This window comes from Musa acuminata, chromosome BXJ1-1 (genome assembly GCF_036884655.1).
Source record: "Musa acuminata AAA Group cultivar baxijiao chromosome BXJ1-1, Cavendish_Baxijiao_AAA, whole genome shotgun sequence".
Taxonomy (NCBI): Eukaryota; Viridiplantae; Streptophyta; class Magnoliopsida; order Zingiberales; family Musaceae; genus Musa; species Musa acuminata.
The window spans coordinates 14,608,491-14,630,633 of NC_088327.1; the positions used below are offsets into that span (position 1 = coordinate 14,608,491).

Sequence of the window (22,143 nt, forward strand, 5' to 3'; positions counted from 1 at the left end):
TAAGTAGCTTCGGGATTAGGGTGGGCAATGTCCAAGCCACGCGTTCGAAGGAAACCTGCTTCGGGATTTCGTAGCTCGGGTGGGTGGGCCCCGGCTTCCTGCCCGGGTGAGATTTGGAGTTCACGTGAATTGGGGGACGACGTGATCGTAGGAACTCGGAGTCTTCGATTTGATTTCTCTGCGATCTGCCATGACCGTTCGATAAGCACCCTGCGTCGGTAATCAACTAACTTAATTGGACAGAGAAAGTGGGGTCCGGTGGGATCCACCAATCATCCTCTCGTGGTGCACGTGGATCGTCGGACGATGTGACCTTGGGAACTTGGAGTCTTGCTTCGTCTCTCTCGTGGACCTTAATGGGCCGGCCCATTAAAACAGCCTAATGTCTTCAGACTTCTAATTGGATCGGATTGGATTGCTAAATTGGGTCCTAAACTAGATTGCACATTCATTCATGACATATCTCATATAAAGTAGATTTGACTTGCTCACACCTTTACAACATATTAAATATATGATTAGCCACTCTCATACATCCTTCCATATGCACTCATTCGGCTAAAACGTTAAAATTGTCATATCCAAAACAATTGTGATGTTTTATTTATTCTTTGTGATTTGGTCTATATGAGGTTTAGGAACAGTTAATTACTTTTTTTTTCCAAATAATCATTTAAAAATCAAGTTTATTATGAAAATATATCATGATTTGGTCTATATGGGCTAACTAGTCTATCAATTTCGTTTAGCTTATACTATTAGTTAAAATACTTAAGTCAAAATTGATAATGATATACTCATCAGATCTTTATAAGTCAATTTTAATCTTATTCATTTGTCTCTCTTAATGATCATATAATGATTATTTTCAAGGATATTTTTTTAATTATTTTTAAATTAAAAATATAAAAATTTTAAAAAATATATGTATTCTTCTGACTATCAAATAATTAATAGTTTTGGGATATTTAAAAAATCTAAAAATCGTATAAATACCCCCTTATACCTCTCATGCTTCCTCAGACATTTGATTAAGCACTTCTTAAGCATGGTTGATCTCTCATAGGATCTCTAATTGCTCTCTCCTAAATCTTATTAGCAAGTGGAAATCATCACTTCATCAAAGTGCCTTTCGAAAGCCTGGCTATAACAATCTTGGAAAGTCAATGCATCAACAAGTTCGAGAAATTCAATATAGCGTAGCCAAAGTTAGAAATCTTTAAGGTGTATTTTAAGAAAGTCTGAAACACCGATAACTCCTTCCTTGTCATCTACAACTACTATGACCAAAATTTTAAATTTAAAAGAGATGGATATAGAATTTTTGTCAATATATTAAGAAGAAACATTCTATGGAAAAAAAAATAAACATAAATTTTTAGTTACCCCACTAATCCTACTTTTCACTTTTTTGTTGAAAAAAAAATCTTGAAACATTAGCTAGATTAATTTTCTTTGAATAGTTTTCTCTTAGTTTTGGTGAAAAAGTTTATTTTGTTGATTATTGTTAAGAAGCTTTGAATCTTGCTACCTAACACGTTTCTTAAACTATTCTTACTCGTATTTTACATAATTTAAAAAAAAATATTTTGAACTTTTGATGATCATTTTTTTTATTTATGCTAATATTTGTAGTAATCATTGGCAAATGCACTCTTATATGAGAATCACTTATCATTGGATTAGTAGTGATTGGATCATATAAAAATGAATAATTACTTTAGAGTTTCTGATTAATGCTATACCGGTGATAATATTTATAGAATGATAAAAACTATTTTAGAAGAGTATTATTTAATTTTAATTTTTTTCAATTGATTTTGACAATATAGTAGCAAATACCATTTTTTTCCTTCGGAATTATAAAAATTATATCAATTGTCTTTTGGTGATATTTTTTTCATGATAGGTGTTCTTGTCATGTCTTAGATTTATGTGTATAAATAGGTTTATGGTCTCTTGAAACTCTTCTTTCTCCAATTAAGCAAGTAATTTTATTCTTGTGGGGTATCTAGAAGTAGTGAAAGAGTGAGATAGATTTTACAAATTAAATGACATAAGACTCAAAATAATTCTTAAAAATGTTAGATAAGTTACTTTGAGTCTAAAAATTATTGTGTACTTTTATTATAAATAATATCAGATAAGTTACTTTATGTCCATAACATTGGAATATTTATGAAAGTATTTTAAAATTTTAATTTTTTTAATGATTCTAACTATAATTTATCTGGTGTTTATTATCCTATTGCTCATATATATTTTTAGTTGTTTGTATGAATATTATTGGTGCTATAGAAGAATATCAATATGATAACAATTTAAATATGACTACAATGGCTATAAAATCAAAATGGATAAATTATTTTTTAGAATTCTATTGATTTATGTAGTTGGTTGATTAGATGGCTCAAGTGATCATTTAACTACTTATTATGAAAATTTGGAAATAAAAGTTGATATTGATGATAAAATTAGAAAAATAAAAAAACTGATCATTAACTTATATGATTATTCTAGTGCTAATTATAGTAGACAATAAACTACCTTCGAAACTTCTCTATTTATGGATCAAGTTTGCACCAGTAGTAAAATCTTTAAGGGAGAGAAATTATTATTATAAAAATAAAATTAACCAAGAGATCATCAAGCTTGAACTCCAAGATTGATACCTATTTAACTTCTTTTGAGTTTAGTGACAACATTACAAGTATAGAGTTCTTATTCTTGAAAGACGATAGTTGTGAAGCTAAGTCCTCACCATAAGAGGGAGGGCACATATTTGATAAAACTTGACTGAGCATGACCTTCGAATCAATTAAAGTTTAAGCATGCATCGATGATTTGACCAAAGTGACAAACAAAATGAAACCAAAAGATCATTCGCAAAGACAATGACTATCTATTCGATACATTAAACGAAAGGACGATTAATGTATCGAACCTCCAAAGCCATTAAAAATTTTATAATTTTACTTATTTTTATGCCATCACACAACTGCTTATCGATTTGATTATAGTTCCAGGTTAAAAATTATAATTAAAAATTAAAAATTTATTATTATCCAACCAATAGTATTTATCACGCTGTGAAGATGCACCAATGTTAAATGCTTGACCCTCTAAGAATAAAGCCAGTGGAACACTTTTAGGGCATCGCCATGATGATGAGAGGGATGAGAAAGCAGTTGTGGTTTGCGTGTGTTTTGGCCCCGATGATGTGGATGGAGGGGAAGGGGGGAACGTTGACAAACACAGACGGCCCGGCAAGAAGATTCAAAAGTTGCTTCGGTTTGTTCTCATGGAGGTTTTGTGGTTCCCCTGCCTTTGCGCGTTACCCGATAAGAGGGAAGAGGGAGGAAGGCATGGCCGGTGTTGGCGATATCTCTTGGAGGACTTTGGCCAATTCCCCCAACAGAGCCCAACTACACCACTCATCTCCCTCCACATACATCTCATCCCCACACCACAATCTCCATCCACAGCTGATGAACTCACCGTGACATTGTGACTCAGATATTTACCAGAGAGGAGATGAATCCAAGATAAAATGTAGAGTATTGTGTGGAAAAGGTTTCTTTTGATCGCGTCAAGTGAAATGATCCATGTCTAGTCTTGAGGACAGGATAGATAGCTTGCATGGAAGCATGGTGAAGAAGGAAGAAGACGGGGGAGGAATGCCACTTGGGTGACGTCATCCCACCGTCCCAACTTGCTCTCTCTTCATAAATAGGCGAGTTGGAAGTGGGAACCAAGGTTGCCCAGAACTCTCGCTTCCTCTCTCCAAGCACCATGGCCGACGCGGCCTGCAAGCGCCACAAACTTTCTTCATCCAGCGTCGTGCAAGAAGAGGAAGAGGAGCAGCCGCTGCTGCCTGGGCTGCCCGACCACGTGGCTCACCGCTGCCTCTCTCGTCTCCCACCTCGGCTCCTTTTCGCCGTCTGCCGACAGTGGCGCCGCCTTGTGTACTCCCCTTGTTTCCCGCCCTTCCTGTCACTCTATGCCGTGGTCTGCCCCTCGGACGACGGCGGCGCGTCCGCGGACGACGACCCCATCGGATTCTACACCTTCGACCCACTCTCTGCCAAGTGGAGCCCGCTCCCGTCCCCGCCGCCGCACACGCCGCTGCGGAGCTTGCTCCTGCGGCATCCATCCTTCATCGCCCGAAGCCTCCCGGTGCAGTCCGTCGCAGCCGGCGGGCACCTCGTAGTCCTCGCGGCCACCAACCACCGCCTTCTCCCGGCCTTCCCCCGGCCGCTGGTCTTCCACCCGTCCTCCCGAAGCTGGCGCCTCGGGCCGCCCCTCCGTGCCCCGCGTCGCTGGTGCGCCGCCGGGTCGGCGGGCGGGGTGGTCGTCATTGCCTCCGGCGTCGGCACGGGCTACAACACCGAGGTGGCCCGCTCCGCCGAGAGATGGGACCCGGCCGCCCCTGGCGCCGTCTGGGATCGGGTGGCTCCGGTCCGGAACGGGCGGTTCAGCCGGGAGGCCGTGGAAGCGGTGGCCTCGGAAGGGAAGCTCTGCATGGTCAACGTCCGGGGACGCGCCGCGAAGGAGGGGGCAGTGTACGACGTCCGGTCGGATCGGTGGCAGGAGATGCCGGCGGGGATGCTCGAGGGATGGACCGGGCCAGCAGCCGCGGCGGAGGATGGCGGCCCGATCTACGTGGTGGACGAGGAGCGCGGCGCCCTCAAGGCCTACGACTGGGGGGCTGAGCGGTGGGTGGTGCTGGCGGAGTCGGAGCGGCTGATCAGGGCGGAGCAGGTGGCGGCCGGAGGGGGGAGGGCGTGCGTGGTGTGCGACGGCGGGGCGGCCGTGGTGGTGGTCGACGTGAAGTCGAGGCCGGGGAGGATGTGGACGGTGGAGCCCCCGAGGGGGAAGCGGGTGGTGGCCGTCCACGTACTCCCCAGGATGTGCCACGGTGCAGTCACGGTCGACGGTTCCGCAGAGACAACGTAAACCATGTTTCCTTTTCCTGTTATTTTCCCTTTTTCTCAAAAAATTTTTTTTTTTGTGACTGTTAAAGATAGAGAGAAAAAAAACAAGTAATTCAATTGAAGTATCGGCACCAAAGCCCATTTTAGCAGTCAGCTATGATCAGATGCACCCATGAAATTAACTCCTAAATCGAAAAAAACGTGCTATGTCCTTGACATGATGAACACGAAGAGAAGGGTCGCCGTCTATGTCCACAAGCCCGGCGAGAGAGAGAGAGAGAGAGAGAGAGGAAAGAAGGGCTTCTTTTGTTGTTTGTGATTCAGTGGGACCGTGGGAGTCGCATATACGGTTAGGGCGGGACCCACACGTACGCTTCTGAGGGTGCAAAAAGCGGAGAAAGCGTGACGTCTTTGACTCGTCGCGATCCCAAATGTGATTGGGTTCGAAGCGTCGTGCCGTCGTGTTTATATGATGGGCAAAATGAACGCTGATCGAGAGTTTATATGATGGACGGTCGAGATCACAATTGTAAGGATACGAGGAAGGAATCATGTGTACCATAAACATACAAACATGGAAAACATTATAACCTGACATGCAACAAAATCCTACTCAGATACAGCAATTCAATCGTGACACTAAGAACCTTAGTCGATGGAAACTAACAAAATTAAATATAGATCATTTTAGGATAAATTCTTGGAATTTATCCTAAAATGATCTATATTTGATATAATTCCTAAAATGCCCTCATGATAAGATAACTAAGCAATATCTGGATACTACTGTGAACCGATCCACAATTCTCATGTATAAGATTTATATTATCAATTATATTATCTTTTAATAGATATATAATGTTTTTAGCATATCCATAAAAAACACTATAATAACTAAGCAACTGAACTCAAAACCCATTAAAAATTAGATCATCTACAAAAATAAGATTTCAAATAAGTTTCTTAATTGATCCAAGAATACGAACAACCAAACAAAGAAACTTTTACATTAAATATATTGTTTTTAAATAGACTGGTAATGTTCTTGAAACCTATTGAAAAACACTATGACTAAGACAAATGAACTCAAAACCTAATACAAACTAGCTCATATACAAAAAAAAAATTTAAAATTTCAAATATGTACCGTTATTTTTTTACACATCCACTAAAGCTGATTCATCCTGTAGATATAGATTGATCTACACGAGTAGGAACTACTCCAATTATCTTGTTAGCTAATATTGAGGGATTATAACAAATAGAGAATACCTTTGAAAATTACGAAAAATAGAACATCTTGCAAAAAAAGCCTAAAAATGTTTTATTTTCAAAAAATTCACCCATCATTTTATTTTATTGAAGAACTCAATAATCTAATAAATAATATCAGTAGAAAGAATTATGAGTTTTCTTCTTGTAATTACTACTCTCAAGATGAAAAGTCAACGGAGGTAGCCATGGGTTTCCATAACCATCTAATCTCATGTCTCCACTAACGTGCCCTCTGTCATTGTTCTTTTCTTGTTCTTCCTTTTTTTTTCTCACTTGTGATTAGTGTAACTATTGGATCTCGTCTGTCTTTCTGCAGAAACAGCTTGATTGCCATAGGAGATCAAAATCACTCTGGAAGATGACAACAATTCAGTTAAGCAAAATGAAAAAAATCAACCCAGGCCATCATAGTATTTGTTGATACATTATATGCCACTTTTAGCTTGAGCTAGTGTAACCACAGAAATAATGATTAGGGCTTTCTTTTATAGCTATTTGGTGTCACTTCAGGAGTTTTTGTCTGGTGCCTAAGCAAACTGCCGAACCATTCAACACAATTACAATAGTTCAATCGTAGGATTTTAATTTTGAATAATACCATCCGTATCGGTCCGTCAGTAGATTGATACGCGAACCGCCCACTATCGAATGGTACCGTTGATTGAGGTTGTTTCCATCCTATTGCCATCCTAAATCAGTCGGTGATGATCGACTTCGGCCATCACCGCTCGCTACCAGATTGACACGGACTTAGCTGGTTTTGCCTAAGTCGTGCGGCACCCTTGCGCATCCGTCCACATAGGTCAGCCTCCCCGAAGCCTCCCATTGTCCCTTAGGACCAACAAAAGAGAGAAAGGGTTAAAGAGAACGCCTCAATCGGGATCCACAAGCAAACATGTCCGAAAAACACTTCATAGACAATGCAAATTACAAACAGACTTTACAAGCTCTGAACAGTGGCACAACAAAGGGTAAAATGATCCATTATAGACCGAAAAGCTCTCGAACGTGTCCACATGACACAACCTTTATTTACAAGCCTAAAGAGGCCACCAACCCAACTAACATGGGACTATTAAGCCTTCGGCCGCCCCTCTACCTGCTGTACAAGGCATGAACATGCCAAACGACACGGACATACATAAGCATTACATCAAACACCTTGTTTCGAAGTTTGTCCGTGACATTCTCCCCCACTTATCCCTTCGACGTCCTCGTCGAAGCCTTTGTGAACACTGCAACTCTTCGCCTTTGCTGAGTCTTCAATCTTCTGCTCTAGCTGCAATGCGCCTCCTGGCTCCCGGCTGCTCTCCACTGCTGTTTCTGAGTAGTTGAACCTTTGATCCGCCATGCTGCTTCAACTCGCCAATGACTCTGACTCTGGTGTGGGGTTGGCTGAGTTGTGTTGATCCTCATTGATTCCTGCGGATCTCCCAGATGAAGGAAAAGACCATCCTTACTGCGCCAGTCTCTCATAAATTCCACATGCTGCTCGAACTGGGTGGATGCTTGTTGGAGCTTTAACGAGCATCGTCTCGCAAACTTCTGAAGTTTTGGGTCCTTCCTCCACAAAATCTGCTCATTGACTCTTCTTTCAGTTAGTTGTCACATCCAAGTAGGTTCGCATCACTTCCGCTTTCGATTGGCATTTCGTTGGGAAATGAAGCGGACAATCTACTCTCAGTAGCACTGATCACCGTCGGTGAGGATTTGACAACTATTATCTTCCATTAACTTCGAAGGGTCTTTGAACTTGTGCAGAGCTCCTCTGCTGGATAGATAAGAGAACTGGGGTACTCGGTTTCGCCCATTCTCTTAAGAGTTGAGAAGGCAAAGGTTACTTGACTTCGCCCGCCTCCTCGAGGTTGTACTTCATGCATCGAGCTGGTTACTGGCCTTCGCCTGCTCTTTGCTCACACTTCTGAAGCACTTGAAGTGTTTGCACTCCTTGCGTTGAGTTAGCTACTGTGATTCACCTTCTCAATGCCATTGAACTTCTGGAATGCAGGAAGTTTTCACCCCAACTTGGAGTAATTCTCTGATAGATGAGGTCGCCTCTGGGATTGTACCGTCTTCTCCATCAACCCTGTCGCCTACTCCACTGAGTAGCAAAGGTACAGCACCGCGTACTGCTTGCTTCGTTCCTTGGTCGTGCACTCTTGCATGACCCGAAGTCCTTCACTTACAGCTATCTTGATGAGAAACTTGTTGACACCGGTCTTACGAAGTTCCTCGGCCTTTGCCCTTCAGCCTTGTCTCGGTACTTGGAGATTGCCTCTACATGCTCCACCTCCTCGGCCCCTTTCACGACCAAACACTCTCCCTCCATGAGAGTAAGGGATCAATGACCTTCACGAAAGTCCCGCCTCTGCGGTACCATGGCGCTGCCATGCCCATGGCACTACTATCCGTCGCCTCGCATCTCCATCCCTTTTCTTCACAATCAATAGAGATGTCTCCATGGCACTCCTCTGAGTCCACCTCCATTCTAACTGATTGCTTGATTTTGGGTAGCTAAGTCCCTCTGGACTCGTCGTCGCTTCCTCGCCCCTTTCGACCCCCTGCTTCAACACCTCTGTGTTCTCTAAGCAGTCTGTTTGGTCGATGGAAAGACATACTGCAACTCCCATGCATGGCCTCTGCCATCACGTTGTAGGGTTTGCACCGATTCTGTTCTCCTTAGCTTCCTTGGTAGCAACGTTCGCTTACTCGACCTTGTCCTCTGACTTGTCGGGCTCCCTTAAGCGAATATGAGCTCTGGAGCAGTCCAACTCTCCAACTGCTTCGATCATACCTCTGCATGATCAAGTCCCCCCCATGGAACTCACTGGTACTTGCATTCGAACTTTTCCCTTAGTGGAACACAGCCCCCATATGCTGATGACCAAGGTTTTCATCCGATGCAAAATTCGATGCACGCCCGAAAGACCCGCCTCTGCGGTACCATGGCCTTCACTCCTTGAATCCATAGCCCTTCTTGCCGTCGTGTTGTTCACCGAAGTGGAGCTTCCAGTAGCTCCCGATCATACCTCCATATGATCCAGTCCCTCCCGGGACTCACTCGTGTGTATCGCATTGTCACGAACTGTTCCACCACGATCCGCTACACCATGTCGCCTCCTGGTGACATCTCCATTGCATTCTGATCCTTGTGGAATAAACTCGAATTGTGAACCTTCCATGTGTGGCCTCTGCCAATACATCGCAGGGTCACCTCCACCTTCGATTTTGTTCGCTCCTTTGGCAATCGACCTTCATCCACCCACTCTTGGGTCACACCTAGATGAAGCACTGCTCTAGGACAGTCCATCGCCTAGTAGCTCCCGAAGTCCACCGACTTCACTGTAATTTGTGCACCATTGTCTGGATCCTGGGCCTCTGCCCCTACCAGCACAATCTCCGCTGCGCACTGCTTCCTTCATGGCAACTTGAATGACAATACTGTGGCATATTCTTCAAGAGTACCCTCCTCTGCATCCTCTTGCCCCGTGCTAAGGCCTTCTGAACCCAATTTCGCCTCCGCAAATTGAGTCGCCTTAGTTCCTCCATCAAATGCTCCTCCGAGATAAGGTGCATGTGCCCAAAAGCTCCCTTCGTCTTTGGCACCATGCAAGATGAGTCCACTCCGTCAGAATGAAGGACCCATGGAACAACATGATCCTGCTCTTGGCTCTACAAGAGTTCATGTCCTTGACCTCTGTCTAAGGAAAGCACTGTGCTTCTGCTTCATGTTCCAACTTCTCTGCTGGCTCCCTTCATGCGGCTTGGGTACTTCGCCAAGTTACACCCAAGTTGCTCCGCTCCTCGTTTTCGCATTGAGTCGATGGTGGCCCTCGTGCCCACCATTCCACGGGTCAGCCCTCCCTTGAGTCCGATCTCTACATCGACTCCAAGTGTGCCTTCATTTAAGTTGCTTTAGGTCGCTCCCCCACTTGATCTCGCAATGCATCCACCAATGCATTCTCTCGAGCGAGATCATGCGACAACTCCTCGCTGCTTGCTCGGTCCATTGAGCTTCGTGGAGTTGTTGTTTGTGAGGTACTCCTCCTCAACATGTGAATTCCGTCTCACATGATTCTCCCTCTAGAGAGCCGAGACTTATCCCTCCTGGATAACTGTCCCGTTGGAGCAACATCTCTCTTCGTTTCGGAGATCACCCTCCCCTTGGACTACTCCGATCTGCTGAACAAACTGTGCATTGTTCTGCCTCTTGCAAACGCACTTGCTAGATTGCGCCTCCACGTCAATACAGCCACCGCTGCACCCCTCAAGGCCTAGCAACATGCTGAACTCGTTGCACACTTCAGCCTCCTCCGGACGTATCCTTCGCATGCCGAAGAGAAAGTTTCAATGCTCCATGGCGCCGAGTCTCGACCGCCTTGGGATGGCCACGAACATTCCATCGTCCGCATACAAGCCCATGTATGAGTACCGAATTCTTCGAGTTAGCAATTCCTCTCACCTCTGTGAGCTTTGCACAACTCTTTCGGTCGTTGAGCAACTCATTCCACTTTGCATGGTCTCATCCTTTGCCAAGCGCCTCGCTTGCCTTGAGCACCATCAAGTAAAGTTATCAACGTTGAGCCGTAGCTCAAACTCAGCCATCCCAACCTTTGTGCGCTCCGCATTCTTCCAAGCTTACCTGTTCTCGTGGTGCCTCTTGCGCGAAGGGTTGGCCATTCCTCTGAATGCCAATGTTAGATGCCCGCTCCTCTGAGCGACTCTTTTCCCTACATCTCCATGCCCGTTTTCCTTCAAACGGTCGCGCGTTGCTGACTGCCCTCCATGCAGCCCCGCTAGGTCCCCCACGTTTGCATGTCAAGTGTTTCTATGAGTGCTTGTCCCGCTCTGATACCATATGACACGGACTTAGCTGGTTTTGCCTAAGTCATGCGGCACCCTTGCGCGTCCGTCCACAAAGGTCAGCCTCCCCGAAGCCTCCCATTGTCCCTTAGGACCAACAAAAGAGAGAATGGGTTAAAGAGAACGCCTCAATCGGGATCCACAAGCAAACATGTCCGAAAAACACTTCATAGACAATGCAAATTACAAACAGACTTTACAAGCTCTGAACAGTGGCACAACAAAGGGTAAAATGGTCCATTACAGACCGAAAAGCTCTCGAACGTGTCCACATGACACAACCTTTATTTACAAGCCTAAAGAGGCCACCAACCCAACTAACATGGGACTATTAAGCCTTCGGCCGCCCCTCTACCTGCTGTACAAGGCATGAACATGCCAAACGACACGGACATACATAAGCATTACATCAAACACCCTGTTTCGAAGTTTGTCCGTGACAAGATGGTATTAGCTGAGGGAGAATAAAGAAGAGAGAGAAGATGAGGGAGAAGGAAAGGAAGAACTTGGAGATCTGATGTCGCTCTCCCTCGATGATCCTGATCCATCATCACCCTCCCTCGTCGAATGTCACAGATAAGATATCACCTCCTCCTCGTCTGTGGCGACGAGATCTTAGTGTTGTTGACGACTTCTCCTCATCTGCGCGGGGAGAAGAAGCCTCAACGATCCTGATCCATCGTCACCCTCCCTCGTCGAATGTCACAGATAAGATATCACCTCCTCCTCGTCTGTGGCGACGAGGTCTTAGTGTCGTTGACGACTTCTCCTTATCTGCGCGGGGAGAAGAAGCCTCGACGATGTTGTAGGGAAAAAAATCGAGCATTGTCGAGGTGACGTTTCGTCTCCCCACGTGGGCAAAGGAAACAAGGTGACGACATCGTCTCGTCACCCTTTTTCAATGCATACATGCAAATATATCAACACAAAAAAATAGTTCTATTATGATTTAAATAAAAATAATGACAAGTTAATACTATTCTAACGATCTAAAAGTTAAATATATGGAACTTTTCTTGCATTGAACTAGGTAAAAGAACAATGCGAATTTTTGAGAAAAGCTCCTCATTTTAAGGTTTTTTTTTCTTCCAAAAGACGTCCTCACATTTTGCTTTTCTGAGTGCCCATCTCTTAATTCCTAAAATATCCCCTTAAGAAGACATCCACGATAATTCTCACCCTTTCCTTTGAATTAGTCCAATCATAAAGTTTTTAATAAGATTATAATGTTTTTTTACTTATATAATAAATTTAATAAAAATACTATAACTAATAACAACGATTAAAAAGACAAATACAAACTAGCTTATCACCCTTTGTGCGATCTCAAATAGGTATTTTTATTAATTTAGAATAAGAGCATGAAAAAGAAGCTTAGACTTTATTGTCAGTTACTAGTATTTTGTAAGCCCATAGAAAGACACCATTGTTTTATAAGACCATATAAATACACCAGTGTTTTATAAGACCATACAAAGACATTGTGACTATACCGTCTAACCTTATGGATCGATCCAATGCAAAGGATGGCAGCAACATCTCCTTGGTGATAACGAGTGGTTGATCCTCCTTAGCGATTGCAGCCCCTGCTTTTGTCACTGATCGCTGCTCCTTCCTCCAACCGAAGCATTCTGATGAGATCTGCATGCTGCGTACATTATCATTATCGTCGAACGCATCTATGGAGCCATCAGGATCCCCTATGCCACGATATTTGTAGGGTAATCTAGGGGCGATACCACATGTACAACCAAAGAACAAAAAAAAAAAATTCTCAAATTTCTTAATGATGTGTTCGTCGTCATGCGAAGATTGGTGCGCAAAATCTACAAAACCGAAAACTGCGTATATGAAATATTATGTTTTACTTAGGGAGATCGTATATTCATGAATCCCTATAGATTTGTATGAGAGGATGAAGGAAGTCAAGCGTCCTCCTCTCTAGTGGTGATCCACACAGTAGGACTGCGACGACGCTCCTCAAATCATTGCCCAAAACTCCACACCTACTATTTGAAGAGAAGAAGGGGAGAGAAGAATAAGAGGTGGTAACAAAAAAACCTCTAGCCTATAAGTATTTAGTTCCCTTCTATTTATAGAGGCCCATTGTCAACTTAACCCTAATGGATCATGCCCTATTGGGTATTAGATCACCATCCAACTACCCAAACATCTTAGATTAGTGGATCTCTATCAAATAATCTCTCATTGGTTCTTATTAGATCTCATCCATAGGATCCAATAATTCAGGGTCTTATTGGATATCCAATAAGGTAGGGGCTCTAGCAGATATCTCATATCTGAACCTCTACTCTTTGCAACGTCTACCATATGTGTGTGACCCTCTAGACCCAATATCGAGCTGGCTGTGAATCATACCTGTCAAAACTTTTTTGGCTTAATGAATTATTATCTCCATAATAATTCACTCAACTCATCGACTACGGACGTATTAGGCCACTACGTTGTAGTCCTCAGATGATACAAGGGAATCCAATTCTTTTGATCTATCTGTCCTCAGTTATCATGTATATATAGTCTCTCATCTATCTAATATCTTAAAGACAATATACCGGGCATGATGCTGTCAGACTCATACGGTATCTACTCGACTCTCGCTCTAATCGGATTCTCCTAGAGAACTCTTTCTCTCTCAATTCGAATGACCCTAGCCAGAGACTTGTCTAAGCAAGAACACATGGGATATTCCTCTCATGACACCGAGAGTGAATTATCCTCTATCGACATTTAATAGTCCTCGTAAGGTTAGCTACCACTCCCGATGACCGGTTGTGCTAGATCTAAAACTTCCCAGGCCTATAAGTCTGGTATCAAAGAGTGGAGTACTGATACAGGATATCGTTGGTGTCTCAAGTCTAAGGACCAGATACACTACTGGGATAACAAAATTACTGTATGATAATAAGGTATCATTAACCATCAACATTTTGTGAGTGGATCATTGAGCACCTACATTGTAGCCCTAGTGTCCCCACATCAACAGCTATGAGACTAGTTACCTCCATCACAGTGATTTAAAAAGCGCTAGGTGCCAAAAGGCGCCAAGATCCAAAAACGCCCGAGACATTGGGTACTCACTTGAGCGAAACGAGACGCTAAAATATAAAAATATATAATATAATTAATAAATATAATTATTTAAATAAAAATATACTATTAAATTAAGAAAATCAGGTATAAAATCATAATAAATAAATAAATAAATCATAATAACATTTTTTTATTTTTTAAATAAAAATATATATTATTAAATAAATAAAAATTAATAGTATTAAAATCAAAATAATATATTATTAACCTAATAAATAAAAATATTATTATTAGTATACAGTTAGTAGTATATTATTAATATACTGTTAATAGTATAGTGAGAAGAGTGTGAGAAGACCGAGGCTACTAAGGCAACGACAACGGTAGCAGGCGACAGTTGTAGTTGGAGCGGGAGTGACGAGTGACATCGAAAGTGGGAGCGGGAGCTGCGAGCGGCAGCGAGAGCGATGAGCGACAATGGGAGCGGCGACAGCAACGACGAGCGACGAGCAACGATTGTGGCAACGACGAGTAGCGACAGTAGTGGCGAGCAGGGATAGTGGCAGTGGCAGTAGAGAGCAGCGACAGTGAAGAAGAAATCGCGATCGTAAGTGTTAGGGTTGGGGAAGTCGGGGAAATTGCAAGAGGAGGCCTGATATCAGTGATTTAGTTGGTTCGATTGAACCAACTAAAGCATCGGAGACCAACTATACCTAAAAATCTGGTTCAGTCGCCTGTTTTAACCCAAGCACTCACCCGAAACGCCCAGGCGGCGCCTCTTTGAAGCGAGGATATGAAGCGAGGTGCTGGGGCCTCGCCTTGCCTCACCCGAGCGCCTAATGAAATCACTGCTCCATCATATAGACGAGTATACAGCACACCAGTCTGTATAGTTATCTCGATGTCCCTTTCGAGTAACCTATGAACAGGATTATTTAGGGTATGTGTTTAAAGGTGAATCAGTCTCATTATCGTGATTTCACCATGATCTAATTCTCATTGCATAGATTCATAAACATCACAATATATATGCATATATGTAACAAGCAATATAAAGTAATAAAATATTAAAATATAATAAGCAAAAATAATGTGTATCACGTCACACGTGCCATCACTCACGTGATTGGTTTGCAGGGCACCTATGACTAGCAACATTCTTCTCCTCCAATCGCACATCCGCCTTTATTTTTAATCTCCAAGCCACTCCTCCAGTAACTCCAACTCTAGAGCTGTTGACGAATCAACCGTTAAGCCCAGGTGCAGTGCCACGGACAACTCCTCGGCCGGGTTCGACTGCATATATACATCGCAGAGTCCACCAAGTGGCTGATCTACCTTCTTTGCAAGAGCGCAACATTAGCTGCCTCACCACTACCTCTCCTCTCCGCTACCACGTCATCGCTCTCCAGCCTCTCAAGTCATAGCTCTGCCACCGACGGTGAAGCCATCAGACGACATCTCAAAGGCAACGACTGCAGCGAACACGACTAGGCTGCTCCCACGACACCTTTAAAGTCCTCGAGCTCCACCATCATCCACCAGCTCCAACGAGCAATGATGCCACCCCTACTCCTTCGACGACTACAAAGAGCAGCCCTACTACACTTGCCATGACTGCAAAGGCTCCCAAAGCTAGCGCCACTACTCCGGTCGGAGCTCCGAAGGTTCCTATGTCAACCTCCTCTACTGCGATCGGTCTCCCCGTTGCAATGCCTCTAGCGCTGCGCTCATCGATGCCACTCTCCATCAGATTCACTGGCCTCATCGAGGACCACCAGCGTAGAATCCCTTTCCTTTACCGAGCATTGATCTACATCTCTAACTCTGCGTTGAACACTCGTCTCTGCACCGAGTGTAGAGTTGGCCCACTCGCCTAATTGTAGAGCACCTTCAACACTAGGACATCGTTGATCCGTTACCATCGCTGCTGAAACATCTTCTCCTCTGCTTCCGCTTGCCTTTCTCCATTCATCACCCTAAACAACAGGAGCTACAGGAGATATCGTTAAAGCGCACACCATCTCCTCTCAGTGGTTGCAAAGCAGGAGGTTGAGCGCCCGCTGCCTTATCCTCGAAGGTACACAGCATCCCCAATACTGATAACCCTCCCGCTGCCCTTAGCGAACTACTACGCTATTTGCCCTCGCACCACCATATGCTCGTGTGAGTTTCACTACTCGCTCCCCACTGTTCCTTGTCGTCCGCCGCACCTTCCTCTTCCCTATCACAACAGCCTACATCCACCTCTCTATTAAAGGCGATCACTAGGCCCAATTTGCACCGGTACGCTTCTCGACTATTGATCTCTCCCTCTACCCCTAGTTCTCTTGCACCAGTAGATTTCACAATTTGCAGACGCCATCACATCTGCACCGTCCAACTGCCCATGATGACAGCAAACCATGGTGGACTTCACGCCGCTGCTATTGCCTATTGCCAACCGCTGCCTCGCCGTCAACTGCCACAAGCACCGCTCATAGTAAAAACCACCCTCCTATAGGATGCACCTTCATCCCATCGAGAGCTGCTCATATTTGCGGGTCTAAGAGCTTCTATACCCAAAGCCGGAGCACTTCTGGCAGCCAGCTTCACTGCAAACAGTAAAGGTGTTTCACGTCGCATCGTGAAACACAAACATTCGACTTCACCTCTTGCTTTCACATCTCCAGAAATACTCACATCACTGCAGCTGCAACCCTGATCTACTAGATCAGTTCCCTTCCTTCTTCGGCAAAGCTTCGACGAAGTTCCTTCCTCGAGTTTCTCCCCTCCAACAGAAGAGCACTCCCCCTCCTCACCGTACTCCAGGTGAATCTGACGTGACGACAAGTTGTTCACCACTCAGATCTCCCGCCACAAGATTTGCAGAACTGCAACAACTTTGCCTTGCTTGCTACAGCAATTGTGCCCTTGGTAGAAGCACTACACCTCATCGGAACCATCTTCCACCCTCCTATAACTCACGACTAACGCTCTAGTTATTATCCCCACAAGGAACCATAACACTTCTCAACATACAGGCCTTATCACCATCAATGCTGTAGTACTCATCCCCTTCAAATTATCCAAATGCGATAACTACGTATCTTGGCATGCACAACTTTCTAATCTCTTGTATATGATCTACTAGGCTACATCGACGACTCTCTACATTGTCCACCTACAATGATCAACATCCTAGGAGAACCCAGTCCAATACCAAATCTAACCCACAAACTATGATTATGCTAAGATCATCTCATCCTCCAAACTATTCAAGCCTCAATCGCTGGGTTCATCGCCCCATTGATATCTTCATGTATGACTGTTGCAGAAGGATGATACAAATTACAAACCACCTTGACGAATCGCTCACGTACTCGCATGCTTGGTCTTCTATCCACTAATGAAAATGAAACAAGAGGGAAGTATTATTATTGATTATCTACAAAATATCAAAGTTTTTATCAATGACTTGACTTTGATAGGTCATTCCCTAGGTGATGAAGAAGTCATAATCCATACCCTTAATAGTCTAAAAGATGAGTACAAAGAATTAACAATAGTAATTCAGACACACGACTCACTAATATCATTCGAAGAACTCTATGACAAGTTGACTGACTATTAGACATATTTGAAGCGCGAGGATAGATTGCCCGGACCAACCATTATAACTCAAGTCAGTCAAAAATCCAAGAGGAAGAACAACCAATACAATAAGCATGTCCACAAAGGTCTGACTAAGCTACCTTCTGACTCTATAGGTCCTAGACAAACCCTCTTGCCTCATCCACATTATCAACATTTCAATCATAACTATCAAGGTGGCAACTTCAATAATCATTAGCCTTGGCGTCCTGACCTCACAAGCCAACAAAGAATCGTCTGTCAACTGTGTGATAAAGTTAGATACTCTGTGAAAGTCTATCGGTCTTAACCCAACCTCCCTGCTCCATCATGGTGGCCTCAAGCAAATCCCATGACTACTCTGACTACTAGTCAACCTAATTGGATTATGGATTTTAGGGCCTCTCATCACATCATCTCTTATCTTTAAAACTTGTCCATCCATAACAACTATAGCAAAAATAAAGATATCATCATCAATAATGATAAAAGAATTCTCATTACTCATATTGATTCCACAATGCTTAATTCTCTTACCACAACTGCTACACTCGATATTTGTATGCATCTCACATTAAACAAAACCTTATTTTCGTTTCTCAATTCTGTAAATAAAATGATACTTCAATTGAATTCTTTCCTGACTTTTTTCTTGTCAAGTATTTGAGCATGGGAGCATCCTTACTTGAAGACCAAAATAATGACAATATTTATGAGTGACCTTTTGAAACATCCTCTATATCTTGCTCTAAACTATTTAAAATTATTTACTAAATACGCATGGTTATATCTTCTCTATCATAATTTGAAGTTTCAATAGTCTTTACCAACTTTAGAAAGTTGGTCAAGAATTTCTTTCGCTTTGTCAAATGTAAACATCAACATATAATTGAAATTAGTCTTACACTTTTACAACAAGCATCTATACCACCAACTTTTTGGTCAACTGCTTTTCAAACTACAATATATCTCATTAATCGTATACTCATTCCAGTCCTACAATACCAGTCGCTATTTAAAAAAACTATTTCATAAGCTTTCAAACTTCAGAAACTCAAAGTCTGGTTGTCTATGTTATTCATGGATATGCCCTTATGTCTCACATAAGCTAACACCATGATCTAAGCCTTGTATTTTTATATGATACTCTCTTGAACATAATGCTTTCCGATGCTACAAACCTCAAACTCAAAAAATCTTTATATCACGTCATGTTATTTTTATGGAGTCCACTTTTCCTTTTCAGAAAGCAATGCCCTCGACAACACCACCATTGGCTTTACCTTCTCCTAGATCTAGTGACATTGAAGTGTCACAAGCTAGCCCGACCCATGTTAGTGACTCACCACCGACTATACCAACAACAAAACCTACTACTTCCATAGTCTCTAAACATCCAATGACAACACACTCCAAAAGTGATCTTTTCAAATCATGTCAAGTACTTGAACTACATCCAATAACAAAATCCTCCCTTGAGACTAGTGAATCCACCACAATTACTCAAGCTCAAAAATCTCCTCACTGATATAAAACCATATGTGAAGAATATGATACCCTCCTTGATAACTCTACATTGATCCTAGTACCCTTTCATTACCTAAAAAACATTATCATGTGTAAATATGTCTTTCGAATTAAGCAAAGCCCAAACGGATCCGTTGTCAGATATAAAGCATATCTAGTAGCTAAAGGGTTTCATCAACGACCTGATGTTGACTTCACAGAGACATTCAGTCTCGTTAAACTCATAATAATCTGACTTATCCTGAGTTTGGTCATCTTAAAAGACTAACACCTATGACAATTAGATTTTAATAATATATTTTTATATGAGACTCTAACTGAAGCATATTTGTAAACTACATAAAGCTATTTATGGACTTCATCAAACATCAACTAGCTTCATCAACTCTAAGTTTCATTAACTCAAAATCTGATACCTCGTTATTCCTACGATAACAAAATAAAAACACAATATATTTTTTGATATATGATTATTATCACAAACAATGATCATTTGAAGATTCAAGCATTCCTAAAACAATTGATCGATCGATTATCCCTCAAAAATTTAGGAAGAGCTATTTTTTAAGAGTAGAAGCAATATTTACATCTTTAAGTCTCTTCCTATCACAAAGAAAGTATATTCAAAATTTATTATCAAAGATAAATCATGGTCTCTTTCTTTGCAAAGATACCTCACTTCAACTCTATGTCTTTGTTGATGCTAATTGGGCATAAAACATTGATGATAGAACATCAACATCGAGATATATTATCTTCATTAGAGTTAATTTAATTAATTGGAGTTCTAAAAAATAAAAGACAATCACATTGTCTACAACTGAAACTAAATATTGTCATCATCGTCGTTGCTGTAGAACTCAATTGGGTCACGAATATGCTTAAGAAACTAGATATGGCTGATCAACTAGTAGACTCACTCACAAAGCCTCTCGTTCGCAAACTAATTTTGTTGCATCACTTTAAAATCGACATCCTTAATAGGAGCTCAATCTTGAGTATAATAACATATAAGATTTTTTCAACTGCACAAAAAAATCTCACTGGTCAATTGAAGAAAATCTTCTCTTCTAACATTTATATATATAAATAGACATTGTATTCATTTAATTCAATTGAGCTTTGTCATTACATTTCATTTTATCAACTAGCTCATAAAAACCAAAGTTAAATAGAAATATTGCTTAACTCATTTTCGAAGAGGAAGTTCATCAATGCACATTAACATGACCGAGTGAGAGGGAGAGACATGCAAAATAGGCTAACAAAAGTAATCTCTCTTTCCTTTTCATGAACTCGCCTAGTATTATAAGCGAAGCGATAATGAACCACGAGGAGCATTACGTCGATGAATCCTCTCTCGGGTCTTACTAGACTTTCTCTTACGATGCGGTCATCAATCCTATTCTTACAACTTTCCTCACATGTGGTGTAGATGACAGATGGCTCAATCCAACATATGAATTTTGGTCAGACATGCATATTTTAATAAGCTTGACCTGAAGAAGATTTGAAGACACATTCTTTTACTCTGAAACCATATTAAATCTTTTATCAACGTAGTTCTATCTAAAAACCGATGACGCATGATCTATATTAAACATTTAATTGCATGTACTGCAATTGTATTCACAAGAATGTACCACAAATTGGGATGAACCTTAGGAACATATATCTACTGCCTAAAATGGATTCTGACAATGAAGAACCCCACTCGATCCAGATTTTTCTGGACAAGGCTATGAATCTGTAAATATAGCTCGAAACAACTCAATCAAAATCAGACAAAAAAAAGCAAACTGGATATCTAACACCTTCTACAACCAATTGAAGCGAAACAAGTAAATAGAAGCGAACCCCCAAAACCCAGTCACCAACCTAAGATCTGAATCAGATCAGATAACTTAAGAAAGCAAAGGGTTAAAGCTTTCTCCATTTATGCAATAAATTTTCCCGGAATAGGTAGAAGCTACATCTCGGAGAAGGAAAACTGCCCAAAAAAATCTAAAGAGAGAAGAACGAATCGGACCTTGGGATGCAAGAAACGGGACGGGCTGGCGGGAGGTCGAGATGGTCGCGTCTCCGCCTCCGATTCAGTTGGTGCAAGGCGGGATCCGGCTCGTCCCGCCGCCGGATCGAAGCGTTCCCGACCTGCACCAAGCGAACCAGAGGCGGCCATGACTACAAAACCCTGATCGCCTCTTCCTCTTCCTCCGAAGGCGAAGGACGACTCCTGGGAGTATAAGGCCGAACGCGGGCTGATGCGGGTATAAGACGCCATCCCTTCGGGCACTACTTATAGCTAGAACGGGCGAAAGAGATCGTGACACGTGGTGCATCACCTGATGCAGCGAGACGTGTGACAGGCTGTCAAAGCACGCTCCAGCTTGAGTATTAATGAGAGTAAGTCACGGTTTGGTTATCACTGTGCCGTATATTAATGAGAGTGGTTTCAGTCTGCTAACTGCCTCAGCTCTCCACAGCCGCAACGTTAGGCGAAGGGAGGAAGCTAAGCATGGAATATAAAACCATGCAAAGTGCATGCAGCTGCTGCAGGCTGACAACCTCAAGAGTCGGGGCAGGGCAGCCAAGTCAAGCAGAATGATTCCATTGGTGGAAGAGAGAGCGAGAGAAAGAGAAAGAGAGAGAGAGAGAGAGAGAGAGAGAGAGAGAGAGAGAGAGACAAGTAAAAAAATATTTAAATTAATTAATTAGTATATATGTTTAGGAAGAATTAAAATTAAAATAGAAAATACTCATAATATTTTGGATATTATTCGAGAAGTGAATAATAATAAAAGGTTAAATCAAAATTTATCAAATAAATTACCTAAGTTTATAAATGCTATATATACTCATAGAAAAATATTCACACTAAAGT

At 42.3% G+C, this 22,143-nt stretch overlaps 1 protein-coding gene and 1 long non-coding RNA gene across 2 annotated transcripts; one reads left to right on the forward strand and one right to left on the reverse strand.

The window, feature by feature from the left end:
- Nucleotides 1-3,393: 3,393 nt before the first annotated feature.
- On the forward strand, nucleotides 3,394-5,091 carry LOC135675765 (F-box/kelch-repeat protein SKIP25-like). Its single transcript, XM_065186262.1, has one exon. It carries the CDS (start codon nucleotides 3,793-3,795, stop codon nucleotides 4,954-4,956), a length of 1,164 nt encoding a protein of 387 aa, XP_065042334.1. The 5' UTR covers nucleotides 3,394-3,792; the 3' UTR covers nucleotides 4,957-5,091.
- Nucleotides 5,092-12,436: 7,345 nt separating this feature from the next.
- On the reverse strand, nucleotides 12,437-21,513 carry LOC135675769 (uncharacterized). Its single transcript, XR_010514002.1, has 2 exons — nucleotides 21,292-21,513; nucleotides 12,437-12,720 (listed from the first exon to the last, which is right to left on the reverse strand). It is a non-coding gene; the product is annotated as an uncharacterized LOC135675769 (long non-coding RNA).
- Between the last annotated feature and the right edge of the window lie 630 nt (nucleotides 21,514-22,143).

Bases quoted from the DNA above. Each gene is read 5' to 3' on its own strand.
- LOC135675765 (XM_065186262.1), top strand. From the start codon at position 3,793: ATGGCCGACGCGGCCTGCAAGCGCCACAAACTTTCTTCATCCAGCGTC.